Source organism: Carettochelys insculpta, chromosome 17 (assembly GCF_033958435.1).
Source record: "Carettochelys insculpta isolate YL-2023 chromosome 17, ASM3395843v1, whole genome shotgun sequence".
NCBI lineage: Eukaryota > Metazoa > Chordata > Testudines > Carettochelyidae > Carettochelys > Carettochelys insculpta.
In genome coordinates, this window is record NC_134153.1 from 3,459,609 (window position 1) to 3,472,185 (window position 12,577).

At 65.2% G+C, this 12,577-nt stretch overlaps 1 protein-coding gene across 4 annotated transcripts; it reads left to right on the top strand.

Moving 5' to 3' along the window:
- Positions 1 to 138: 138 nt before the first annotated feature.
- RBCK1 (RANBP2-type and C3HC4-type zinc finger containing 1) lies at positions 139 to 11,843 on the top strand. 4 transcript variants are annotated; one of them, XM_075011450.1, is made up of 14 exons: positions 139 to 1,153; positions 1,240 to 1,501; positions 3,181 to 3,234; positions 3,710 to 3,854; positions 4,510 to 4,603; positions 5,198 to 5,396; positions 5,819 to 5,964; positions 6,048 to 6,221; positions 7,410 to 7,570; positions 8,445 to 8,556; positions 8,817 to 8,996; positions 9,705 to 9,803; positions 10,274 to 10,417; positions 10,976 to 11,843. In XM_075011450.1, exons 3-14 carry the CDS (start codon positions 3,198 to 3,200, stop codon positions 11,054 to 11,056), a joined length of 1,572 nt encoding a protein of 523 aa, XP_074867551.1. In that variant the 5' UTR covers positions 139 to 1,153; positions 1,240 to 1,501; positions 3,181 to 3,197; the 3' UTR covers positions 11,057 to 11,843. The 4 variants fall into 4 exon arrangements, with proteins under 4 accessions (XP_074867551.1, XP_074867552.1, XP_074867553.1 ...); XM_075011451.1 differs by having other exon boundaries at positions 139 to 1,501; XM_075011452.1 differs by lacking the exons at positions 139 to 1,153; positions 1,240 to 1,501 and adding an exon at positions 1,791 to 1,896.
- The last annotated feature ends 734 nt before the right edge of the window (positions 11,844 to 12,577 follow it).

Below are 12,577 nucleotides of genomic sequence, written 5' to 3' on the forward strand. Positions count from 1 at the left end.
CATCCCCCGTGGGGACGAGCTGTGGAAGCTGCAGAATGGAATTCCACTCGCCCATGTGATGCAGGGAGGGGGGAGTTGAGGGCTTTGTTCCCTGCGTTAGGTTGAATGTGTTTCCTACTGTCCTGAGCTGGGTGCCTCAGTTTCCCCAGGCACAGCAGCAGTACAGGGACTTTCGGTGTGCTGACTTCTCACACGCACACAATGGTCCTGCTCTTTGTAACCCAGGCAACCAGGGGAAGAGCCCAAAGGCGGGAGGAGGGGCCTGGCTGGTTTGAATTGGAACTGGGCAGTGGGGTGGGGCAGTTGGGTCTGACTGGGGAGAGAGGCAGGAGGTCCAGAGCCCTGGCTTGGGGACCCCTCTGGGCCCCTCTCCCCAGGATGGATTGTACTGGTGGCTCCTGTGCTGACCAGTCTGTTCTACGCTGTGTCCCCGTCACCTGATAACCTCCGGTTCTCCCTGCAGAGCGAGAGTCGCGTCTGCCTGTGGCTGGGTGCAGGGCCTGAGGACCCCACCTCGTGGCTGGTGTAGCCCTTTCTGCAACGAGGAGAAGCTGATTTCTGAGTCTGTTTCCAGGGTTCACCTGCTCTCCGGCTACGGCCACCCAACCACGGTTTGTCACTAAAACCTGCCCGGTGGTGCCAAACCAGCGAGCGCGTCCGCACTGCGAAGCGGCCAACTGGAGAAACAGCCAGTGGTGGTGATAAACTTCCAGCCTACGAGCGACTTTCTTCTTTCCCCCTCCTGGGCTGTTGACAAAGAGCCAATGTAGATGCTGCTGTTTTGTTCACAGAACTGGAGTCTGCCAGTAGCCCACAATGCCCTGCCCTCCAGGCTCCACAGAGTCATAGAACAATAGAGCTGGAAGAGACCTAAAAAAGCCAAGTCCAGCCCCCTGCTCTAAGCAGGGCCAAACCCATCAGATCAGCCCAGCCAGGGCTTTGTGGAGGCGAGACTTAAACACCTCCCGGGATGGAGACTCCACTACTTCCCTGGGAGGACCATCCCAGTGCTTCCCCACCCTCCTAGTGAAAAAGTTTTTCCTGATGTTCAACCTGGACCTTCCCAACCGCAACTTCAGACCATCGTTCCGTGTTCTGCCATCCATGACCACTGTGAACAGTCTCTCTCCAGCCTCTTTGCAATCTCCCTTCAGTAAGTTGAAGGCTGTTATCAAGTCCCCCCTCAGTCTTCTCTTCTGCAGACTAAACAGTCCCAATTCCCTCAACCTTTCTTCATAGGTCACATGTTCCAGCCCCCTAATTATTTTGGTCGCCCTCTGCTGGACCCTCTCCAGTGTATCCACATCCTTCCTATAATGGGGGCCCAGAACTGGACACTACTCCAGATGTGCCTCACCAAAGCCGAATAAAGAGGAACAATCACCTCCCTGGATCTACTGGCAACGCTCCTCTTGATGCCACCTAATATGCCAATAGCCTCCTTGGCTACGAGGGCACACGGCTGACTCAGGTCCAGCTTCTCGCCCACCACAACTCCCAGGTCTTCTGCAGAATTACTACCCGGCCAGTTTTGACCTGGGCTGCCCAGCAGGCGGGTGTCCCCCTTTCAGAGCTCTGGGGAGTCCTGAGAGCTGAGCCAGCGGCTCCCTTTGGGGACCAGCCACCGAAGCAGTGGCCTGGGCCGGCTCTGCCCTGCAGCAGGACCGCGGCGGCGGCTGCAGGGGAGGGGAACAGGCCGCGGTGCCGCTTTGCCGCCCCCCCCCGCCCGCAGGCAGAGCCCCCAGAGCTCCTCGGCGGCTGCGGGGGGAGGGTCCCGAGGTGCGCAGGGCTCGGCTCGGCTCTGCCTCCCCGTGCAGCCCCGGCTGGGAACGCGTCTCTCGCCAGGCCGGCCCGGCGCAGGCAAAGCCCCGACCCGTCGTGCAGCCAGCGCCGGAGGTTCCCTTCCCCCGGGGCGTTTCTCTGCGGCGCGGCGCTAACGAGGCCCCCCGGGGCCGCGCCTTCGGGGCAGGGCCTCTCCGGGCCTCGGAGCTCAGCGGGGACCCCTGGGGCGCGGGGGGCACCCAGCCATCCCCATCGCCACCCCCCGGCAGCGGCGCGCAGCCCTGCCCTGTGCCAGGGCCTCCGCTCCACTTCCTCGTCCCGCCGCTTCTGCTTTCGCTTTCCCCCTCGGGCCGCGGGGAGCGCTCAGCGGCTCCGGCCCCGGCCAGCTGCACGGCCCGCAGTCCAGCCCCGGGCGGGCGGAGGGCGCCAGCGGGAGGTGAGTGAGCCGGGCAGGGGCGGGGGCGCTCGGCCGCGTGGGCGCTTTGTGCCCGCTGCGCTTCCCTGCTGCGGAGTCGCTCCTCCTCCTGCTGGCGTGGGCTGGGGGAGAGCTGTCCGGCCTGCCCCGGCGCTGCCCCCCGGCTTGTGGGACGCCCCGCTGCAGAGGGGGCCTGCAGGATTTCGGAGGAGGTGGCTGGGTCCCACAGAGGCGCGTGAGCAGCGTGTGGGGCCCAGTGCCCCACCCCGCGGGGCTGTGGCCGGTGCAGAGCCCGGCTCCCTGAGCTGCAGGGCCTGCGGGTGCCCAGAGCGGCTGGCAGACGTGGGGCGGGGGGCTGGAAGGGCAGCGGCTGTGCATGGCGGGGCTTGGGCTGTCAGCGCGTCCTGCCCTCGTCCAGCCGCCTGCCACGGAAATGGAGCAGCTACGCCCTGGTGCCCGGGCCTCAAACGCCAGGCTGGGCTGCAGGCCCAGCACCTGACCCCCCAGCCTGCCCCGGCTGAGCTCATGCGGCTGCGTCTCAGCTGGTGCCCACAGGCCCACTGGCAATACCCGTTGACTAGTAGGGCCAGGCCAGCGCGGTGCCCAGACACCCCACCTGGGACCGCCCTGCTCTGCTTCTGTGGGGCACCATGGGTGCAGGGCAGCTGGGGAACACCACAGGGAGCTCTGGGGAGAAGACAGGGGAGGGGAGGGGAGGACTAAGTGGGAGCAGGGCTGGGAAGGGAGGGTGCAGTGGGACCCCACCCCCCCGCTCTGGCTTGCTTGCCCTGGCTGCTCCTAGCCCCACTCAGAGCCTCGGTGAGCCGCGGATGCTCGGCTGCCTCTAAGCGGAGGCCGGCTGTAGCAGGGGGCACCTGCCCTGGGCGGATGGGCTTTCGGGTCCTGGCCAGGGTGACCGACAGCTGCGCCAGGTTCCCTGCCCCCCAGCCTGGGTTTGACATGTGCCTGTTTGCTTTAAACAGCCCCCGGTTCAGCTGTGATGGGGACCAAACCTGCGGAGGACACAGTGAGGAAAGGTGGGGGCCCTGGGGTGTGGGAGCCAGCGCCGGCCGAGGGACTTGGGGGGCAGTGCAGAGAGGTCTGGCCTATGGGACCAGCCCACGGCTTGGCGTGCCACACACCACGGCTGGCAGGAGGGGCCCTCAGCTCTCACACAGGCCAACCCCCCCCATCCCAGGCCTGGTGACGTGCGGTGAGGGGGTTGGGGGGGGCAGGCCTGGGGGAGGGGAATTCTGGGGGGGGCAGCTGTTTGTGGCTGGGAGCCCCAGAGCCGGGGGGGTGCTCTCCATTTTTGCACACATCTAAATAATAATATTTCTCTCTGGTAATTAGCGCCCCCGCCCCGGGAAGCATCTTGAACCCCCCCAGCCCCCTGCCCAGCCCTAGCTAGGTCCTGGCAGTTCTTGGCACAGGCCCTGAGCCCAGCCCCTTCCACCTCCCAGCCGCTGGGGGCCTGGTCCGGCCCGGCCCAGCCTGTTTCCTTGTCTGCAGCGGAGCAGCTGGCCCTGCAGCTGGCGGAGGCCATCGAGGGCGGGGACAAGGCGCTGGCGCTGAAGTGTGCTGGCTGGCTGGCTGAGCAGCGGGTGCCCATCGCCGTGCAAGTGAAGCAGGAGGCCTATCCCAAGAAAGAAATCAGGTGAGCGGGGGCTGGGTGGCTGCGTGGGGTCCCCCTGGGGGCTGGGCAGCTGCATTGGGTCCCCCCAGGGGTTGGGTGGCTGGCTGAGGTCCCCCAGGGACTGGGCGGCTGGGTGGAGTTCCCCCCCGGGGGCTGGGCAGCTGGGTGGGGTCCCCCCTGGGGCTGGGTGGCTGCATGGGGTCCCCCCAGGGGCTGGGCGGCTGTGTGGGGGACCCCCATGCCTTGGCCTCCTCCACTCCACAGGCTGGGCAGTGCAGGGGTGAGGTGCGCTGGGGCTGGTGGGAACGGGGCTGCCCATCCCGCCCCCAGGGGCATGTCTGCAGGAGACGCTAAGGCTCTCAGGCTTTGGTTCCTCATGCAGTGGCTGCCCCTTTTCACCAAGGTCAAAGGTCAACGCCTATTGTTAGCTCTGCAGAGAGCTCAAGGGTGGGTCTGGCCCTGGGCGCAGCAGGGAGAACAAGGCAGTGGCTTTTCCCATCCAGCTTGTTGCCTGGGGCAGGCGCCCGCCAGGAGGAGGAGGAAGGGAAAATGAATGAGGCGGGTGGGAAGAGAGCTGTGCTGGGAGCCGTGCACGTCAGGCCTGGGGTGGGCGGGAGCCGGGCCTGGGGTAGGCGGGGGGACCCCATAGCCGCCTTCACTGCCTCTCCTCTTGCAGCCTGTGGGTGGGAGTGGAGGATGCCCAGATGACTGCAGTCCCCATCTACCTGAAGGTCAACCCACATATGACACTGGCGGCTCTGAAAGACAAGGTAGGGGCCGGCGGGCTGCACCCGGGGCTCTGGGCCCAGGCTACCTTGCATGGGGCCCCTGACTGTGAGCAAGGCCGCCACACTGCTCACCGCCACCAGGCTGCACCCAGGAGAGGAGGCGGCCGACCTGGGAAGGGGCACCTGGCAGTGGGTGTGAATGGCAGGTGGGGGCCTCTCCCCCCAGCCAGCGCTAACGCTGTTCTGGAGCCCTTTGCCCTGGACAGCATGGCCAGGCTGCTGCCCAGGCTGCGTCCGTGTGCCAGAAGTGCAGCTGGTGCGTGTGTGCGCGTGCATTCACATGGTGTGTGTGTGCGTGTGTGCGTGCACAGGGCGTGTGTGCATGTGTGTGTGCGATCACCGGCCTTGCACTGGGTAGCAGCTGCCTCGTGCACAGCTGGTTGCTGGGCAGGAGGCTGCTGTCTATTGTTTTACTGCCACCCACCTGCCTGGTCCACCTGGCTGCTCTCTGCTCAGCTGGGCAGCTGCTCCCCGGGGGCACCAGCGTAAGGCCCCCGAGCGCCCACCCTCCCAGTCCGCGGTCACTGGCTGCTCCTGAGCGAGGCCCTGGGTGTGTCCTTGTTGCTGCCGGCCCAGGTCTTCCTCCACTATGGCTTCCCACCCTGCGTCCAGCAGTGGGTGGTGGGCAGGAGGCTCCCCAGGGACCAGGAGACGTTGCATTACAACGGCATCCAGCGTGATGGCGACATGGCCTATCTCTACCTCCGCTCGGCCAAGGAGGCCAAGCTCAGCCCAGAGACGTTCCAGAGGGAGCGGGAGCGCCGCGTCCTGGCAGGTGAGCGGCCAGGGGGGCCGGGAGGCAGAGCTGGTGCTGGGGAAGCCCAGCGGGAGAACAGGAGGGAGCTGCTGACGTAGCCGGGGCAGTGGGGGCAGACGGCCTCTGCAGGGTGGAGGCAAGAGGCAGGCGCTGAAATCTGGGGCCGCACTGGGAGTGGGCTAAGTGAGATGGCCAGAGCCGGGGGAGCTGTGTTCTCGCTAATGTTTTCCATCCCTGGGTGGAATAAAATTTGTTACACGCACCAAGGCATGTGGGATGTGCACCACCCGTAGCACACAGACTGCTGGCTGCAGGCGCCCTGCTAATCAACCGGGCAGCACCTGAATCTCTCCTGGGCAGCCACCTGAGTGCTTGGCTTACCGGGAACCCTGCCACAAAGATCCACCTCCTGTCAGCACCTCCTTCTCCGCTGTCTCTAGAGCTGGGCTTTGAAGATCTTACCCTGCAGCCTCGCGGGAGCCAGGAACCGGCAGGCTCTGGGGGGCTGCAGGACAGCCTGGGCATGGAGGAGCTGAGGGGGGAGCTCTTGCAGGTGAAAGCCGCCCTTTCCCCAGAACCTCCCCAGGTAAGGGACCCCCCACTGCAGGGGACCAGCCCCCCTCCAGCTCGTTAATTTCACCTCCCACGTTCTCATGGGGCTCTTCCTAGATGGGCTGGGTCTGTCCGAGCTGCACCTACCTCAACAAGCCCACCCGCCCCGGCTGCGAGATCTGCTGCAAGGAGCGGCCCGAGGGCTACGTGGTGCCCACGGCTTACCGGCCGGATGAGGAGGAGCTGGCGAGGCTGAGGAGCGAGGAGGAAGCCTTGCGGCAGTACGAGCAGGTGGGAGACTGGGATGTGGCAGGTGGTGGTACCCCACTGCCTGCGGGCCCAACCCTGCCGTGTGCAGCTCCCCTGCGCATAGACCAGGAAGCAGGGATGGAGCTTGGTGGTCCTTCCCCTCGGCCAGCAGCACACCTGGAGGGGGATGCTCTGCTGTCCAGGGCTGGTTCCTTGGGGCTGGGAGGGGCAGGTGCAGTGGCTCCCAAGGGCTGCACCTGTGCGTTGCTCCTGGTTCTACAGGGCAGGTGGGGTGGGAAAGCGCCGGCCGCAGGGTGGACACCTGGCCGCGGCAGAGGATGCTGGTTCCCTCCCTGAGCCCTTCTCCCAGCCCTGCCATGGACTCCCTGGGGCAAGTCAGTAACGGATGAATTTGAGGTGTCTAAATCTCCTGGGCCCTCAATTCCCCTCAGGCCAGCTCTGTCCTGCCACTGACTGGCAGGAGGGGAGGCTCAGCAGTGGCTGAGTCGCTGGGCTGCCGGGACCCTGCCAGAAGGCAGAAATTGTGCACTAACCCCTGGGCAGGAAGATAATTACGTTCCCGCCAGGCCAGGCCGGGGTGGGGCCCACCTCCCGCAGCTTTGTCCCAGGCAGGCAGAGGGGCCACACGAAAAGGAGCCCTGGTTTTCAGGCCCGGGGAGGAACTAGCCCCTCTGAGCTGCCCGCAGCAGAAGGGGGCACCCCACACTGCAGGTGCCTTCGTGCCACCCCGCACCCCTCGTTTGCTCGCCCAGCGCCGAACCGGAGAGCTTCGCTCTGCCCTGCTTCTGAGCTGCTGGCACCAGGAGCCCAGGGATGGCACTGCCCTAGTCGCCAGGCTGGAACCGTCCCTCGGGCACCGACCAGCCGGGGCGTGTGGCAGGGCGGCCTGCTGCCCGGCGTTCCCGCTGGCGTGCGGAATACATTTCGTTCCGGCCACCCAGCACCAGCAGAGATGCGCTGCTGGCTGCGAGCGCTCTGCGAATCAGCCGGGGGGGGGGGGGTTTGAATTTCTACTGGGCGGTCACCCAAACGCACTGTTTACAGGGTGCACTGGTCATGTCACCGCCCTGCCCCCCGGGGAGTCCCCGCTGCAGGCGCATGCAGCAGTGGGGGACACAGCCGGCTGCTGGGTGGTGTAGGGAGGCAGCTGGAGTGGGGTACCTATAGGAGAGGTAAGTGCTGGCCCCCCAGAGAGTGTCCCGTCTCCAGGTGAAAGAGCAGCAGAAGATGGAGAACTACCAGCACCTCCTGCAGCTGGACGGGCAGAGCCTGGTGCCCATCGATGAAGCCATCGAATGCCCCATCTGCTTTACCACCCTGCAGCCGGGAGAGGGGGTGACCCTCCGGGAGTGCCTGCACTCCTTCTGCAGGTGGGTCAGCCCTAGGACCAGCCCTTGCTCGCCCACCTGGCCTGCCTGTGCCTGGGGGCTCAGGCCCATCAGTTCCCCCAGCCAGCCTGTCTATGCCTGGGAGCCTCACCCTTCTGCCCTATAGCCTCTCTCCTCTCTGGCCTCCACTTAGGGAGCCTTCCCTGCCCCAGGGCCTTGTAGGCTCTGCCAGCCGGTTGTGTCTGGGTTTGAGGGCCTGGTTGCAGGTCCCCTGGTCGAAATTGCTGCCCAGTTAAGCTGCACTGAGACCGGCTGAGCCCCCCGCCCCCATCCCCTGTCTGTCAGCAAGGGGCCCTCAGGGCAGCGCACCCCAAAGGGCAGCTGCTGCCGGGGAGCAGAGTGGAGCTGGGGGAGTTTAACTCCAGTGCGGTGCTCTGTGCACCTCTGCCTGCAGCCTGTGTAACTGGAGACTGGCAGGCCCCAGGGGCTCCCCTCGATCAGCGGGCAGCTCTGCTCCCCGTCCCTGGAGCAGGGCCGCTGGGGAGGGACCGTTAGAGTCGCTCTGCAGGGCGGACTCTGCCTACAAGGGAGAGCTGACAGTGGGGGTGCCAGCCACGGTACCAGCCAGCCCTGCGGGGCTGCCAGGCTGCAGGCAGGTGGAAAGGAGCCAGGTGCCGCACGCTGTGCAGTAACCCCACATCCTGTAATCCCCTCTAGCTGCTGCAGGGACTGGGGCCCCAGGCAGGACGCACAGTCCCCTGGGCCAAGCTGGCTAGGGATTTCCCCTCCTCACCCCCCACCTGGCTCTGCTGGGGCCTCGCTCGGCTCCTGGGTGACCCTGCCCAGCTCAGCCTCCCGGCAGCTGGCCCCCTGCTCGCGCCTCGCTGGCGTCTCCTCTGACCCTGGCTCCCCGCAGGGACTGTCTGAAGGGGACGATCCTGAACAGTTTGGAGCCGGAGGTGCCCTGCCCGTACATCGACGAGAAGTACTCCTGCTCAGGACAGCTGCTGGAGCGGGAGATCAAAGCGGTGAGGGCCAGGCCCGGGGGGCTGGAGCAGGAGGGGGCAGAGCTGTGCCAGGTGGCAGCTGCAGGCATGGCTGGCCGTGGCCGGAGAAAGCACAGGTACGCCCAGGTGGTCAGGTCCCAGAGGCTCAGCTTGCAGGGGGATTGGACCAGCTCTGCTGTGGGGGCAGGGGGTTGGGGCAGAGGAGGGCGGACCTGTTGTCAGAGCCACCGCCAGGGCTGGGTGTGTCCTGGTGCTCACGAGGAGGGGTGGGCCCCTTGCAGCTCCTGAGCTCTGCCGAATACCAGCACTTCCTGGACTTCAGCGTCTCCATCGCCGAGAACCGCAGCCAGTCCAGCTACCACTGCAAGACGGCGGACTGCCGGGGCTGGTGCATCTTTGAGGACGACGTGAATGAGTTCATCTGCCCCGTGTGCCAGAAGGTGAACTGCCTGCTGTGCAAGGTGAGCTCCCGCCTGCAAAGCCCTGGAGCCATGGGGCACGGCTGTGTTCAGGGACGGCAAGACCAGACCCTGGAGCCAGCGGTAAAGCAGCTGCTGGCCTTGGAGCTGCCTGTGATGGCAACGCTAATGCCCATGAGCCCTACTCCTGCCTGGCTGCTCCAGAACTGGCCCCCGGCTCGGCCAGGGTTAGAGGAGCCCCACAGGAGGGATGTGCAGCCATTCAAACAGCAGCAGCTCTCTGCAGCTCTATTGCCAGGCTGGTGTCCTGGGGCATCTGCAGTGGTCCCTTGGCCTTCCTCTGGGCTTGCTCAGTGCAAGGGGCCGGGCCGGGCGAAAAGGGGCACACTGAGAGGTGAGCTGGAGCGTTATGAAACGGCAGCCCCGAGCTTACCGCTGCCCCCAGCCTGCTGCAGGCCTGCCCTGCTGGGAGAGGCCTGGCCAGAGTGCCAGCCCTCCCCTGGAGCCAGCCCAGCTCTCCCCTCAGCTCCATCACCTTTCCTTGCCCCACAACAGCAGCGTAGGCTGGCGCTGCCCTGGGGCGTGATGGGTGACCCTGGGGCAAGGGGGAGGAGATCTGTTTGGTCAGCCCTGTAGCGAGGGTGGGGTGGGAGCCCAAACCAGGATGCTGGGTGCTGCAGGGGCAGGAGCAGCCGGGAACCACGCCCTGGTGCATCAGAGTGCAGTGAGCTAGCAGGGTGCTCTCTCCAGGCTATTCACGAGAACATGAACTGCAAGGAGTACCAGGACGACCTCCGGCTGCGGGCTCAGAACGACCAGGATGCCAGGCAGACCACGGAGATGCTGACAGTAAGGGCCCTTTTGGGTGGGCAGATGGGCGTGGGGGGATGAGGAGGTGCAGCTAGCACTGGGTGCGTGGCCAGGGAGTACAGCAGTGTTAATGGTGAAGTCCTGTGACCATCCTCGGCCCTCCCTGGTGCTTTAGGAAACGGGCTGAGCAGCCAGCAGGGTTAGAGCCAGGCAGATGAGGAGGGGCTGGAAGAGGGGGGTGACGGAGGAAGGCCTCAGCTTTCCACTGTCTGCCTGGGGTAACGTGAATGCCCCATGGGAACGCGCATGGCTCTGCTCCTGGGCTGGGCCAGCTCCAGGCAGTATCGGCTGGCAGGAGCCGGGTAAGGCTGCCGGGCGGCTGATTCTGAGCTTGGGGCAGCCCAGCGGCAGGGCCGGGCAGGCAGCTTTGCTGGGGGGTGCAGAGGAGGGAGGGGAAGCCCAGGCCAGCTCCCCGGGCGGCCCTTATCCCTTTCCTCCTCTCCTTTCAGACAATGGTCCAGAAAGGGGAGGCCATGTACTGTCCCACCTGTAAGATTGTGGTGCAGAAGAAGGACGGCTGTGACTGGATCCGCTGCGCTGTCTGTCACACGGAGATCTGCTGGGTGACCAAGGGGCCGCGCTGGGGGCCGGCGGTAGGTTTGGAGCAGGGGCCCATGGCCGCGTGCACTGCTTCCCCCGGGGGGGCACTGCTGTTCTGCGGCTCACCTGGGCCCCACCAGCCCCTTGGGCTCTCTTCTCAGGTCGGCAAGCAGCCCCCGCCTGCACAGGGCACAGCAGGGATGTTCATAGGGGAGCCTATTTCTGCGCAATGAAACAATGACTGCAGGCAGCAGCTGCACGCAGGTGTCCGGGGGATGCTGGGGCAGCTGGCGGGGCTGGCACAGCTCGGCTGGCTGCAGGCATGGGGAGATAACTCCAGCACCCCCTCCCCCTTACATTTTGCTCCCTGTACCCCCATCACAGAGGAGAGGAAAACAGTCCCCCTTTCCCCACCTCCACTACAAGAGCCTGGTCTGCCTCCAGCCTGGCCCAACCTGAGCCTGGGAGGCCCTGCCCAGCTGTTGGGCATGCACCCCTCGCTGCCAGGGCTTGCCTGCTGCTTCACCCCGCTCTGTGAAGCTCACCCCACATCCAGCCACCCCCGCTCCCTGCGGCTGCATCACCTCTGCTCTGCTCTGCTCTCTCCCCAGGGCCCGGGCGACACCAGTGGGGGCTGCCGGTGCAGGTTGAATGGCGCGCCTTGCCACCCCCAGTGTCGTAACTGCCACTGAACAGGCAGGAGCCCAGAGGGATCAGGGAGCTGCTGTGCCCTATGCAGCTTCTCCCCTTTACTGTGGGGGAAGGGGCACGTGGGACAATTCCAGCAATTCTGGGACACAGCCTGCTGTACAATTCCCCCGGCCCACTCCCCACTGTGCCGTCATAGCGTGGCGCTCTGAGCCCAGCGTGGCGCCTCAGGGAAGGACTGTGCAGATCGCAACCATGCGGCAAGGGGAACAGTCCAGAGTGGGGGACTGAAGGCTGGGAACCGAGTGCCCCAGGAAAGCTGGGGGGAGCCCAGCTCACGAGCTGCTTCCTGCATTGGTCCTGCCACAGCAGCTGTGAAGATGACAGGGCTGAGCTGGGGCAGTAGGTTGGCACGCAGGAAACGCTCTCACTCCTCTGTCAAGGGAACTGGAGCCTGAGCAGCCCTCAGGCTTGAGAGATTCCTCCCCACCCTTGGGGGAACAGGGCCAACGGCCTGCAGGACAGCATTGCAGCTTTTGGTGCCTCTGGTCTCCCAAGTGGCCAAGCACAAAAAGGCCCCAGGCCCTCAGAGGAACAAAACTGCTGAGTGGGGCAGAAGACTGGACGATTGTTTCTCGACTTGGCCCCACGCACAGCCTCCAGCTGCAGCCCACTGGCACCTCTCTGGCAGCTGGTGCAGCACGACTGGGCTAAGCTGGCACACGCCAGGGTTGGGGGACGAGCTGAGCTGCTTTGGTTCTGGGTTGGTTGTTAGTGGGCAGCTTTCGTTGCTCTGTGCCTGGATTTACAATAAAGGGCTGCAACTTTGGTCCAGAGGTTTGTGGGTGAAACCACTGGTGCTGTGGTGGGTTCTGTAGCTGCAGGACCCGTGGGGGGCAGGTGAGGCTGGCCCCTAGGCAGCAGTGGGTGGCAGACATCAGTCTCCATCTGGGCCAGATACCTCCTCTGGAGCAGGAGGGGCTGGCACCAGGCAGCACCGTCTCACTGTGCTAGATCCTCCGTCACCTCCAGGAAAACATCCTCCTCCTCCCACCCCCCAAGAGCTGCCATATCCCCATGGCTGCCTCCAGAGAGGGAGCCAGACGGCTGCGTAGTGCCTGAGCAGTGCAGGAACCTTACTCACGGGGGACTCTCCCTTCTGTTTACCAGCTCCGGCTCCCTAGCTCTTCCTTGGCTGGGAGGCCTGAGTCCCTGTCCTATGCTGTCGCTAGCAGCCCCGAGCACTCAGTGTTGTGGGGCTGGGGTGGGCTGCCTTGCAGGAATACATCCCGTTAACGTTTACATACCGCTTCTAGGGCTGTTATGACAATGACCACTTGGGAGGAAGTCGCAGCCTGCTAAAAATAGCACCACCCCCTCTCGTGAACAGCCTCCTCTTACCAGGGCCCACATGCCAGGGAGCTGGAGAGGGGAAGGAACCCAGCAGCACCTGCAGGGCTGAGAAGAGCAGGGCAGAGGGTTGCTAATGATCTCAAAGCCAGCTTAGCAGGGGATGCTGCTGGAGCTCCCAAAGGACAGGATGGTGCCACCGGCGGGTGGCTAAG

Excerpts from the sequence above, each read along its gene's own strand:
- RBCK1 (XM_075011451.1), top strand. The coding sequence starts at position 3,198 with ATGGGGACCAAACCTGCGGAGGACACAGTGAGGAAAG. Across the intron at positions 4,604-5,197 it reads TGGCGGCTCTGAAAGACAAG|GTCTTCCTCCACTATGGCTT; the intron begins GTAGGGGCCGGC and ends CTGCCGGCCCAG. Across the intron at positions 8,997-9,704 it reads TGAACTGCCTGCTGTGCAAG|GCTATTCACGAGAACATGAA; the intron begins GTGAGCTCCCGC and ends TGCTCTCTCCAG.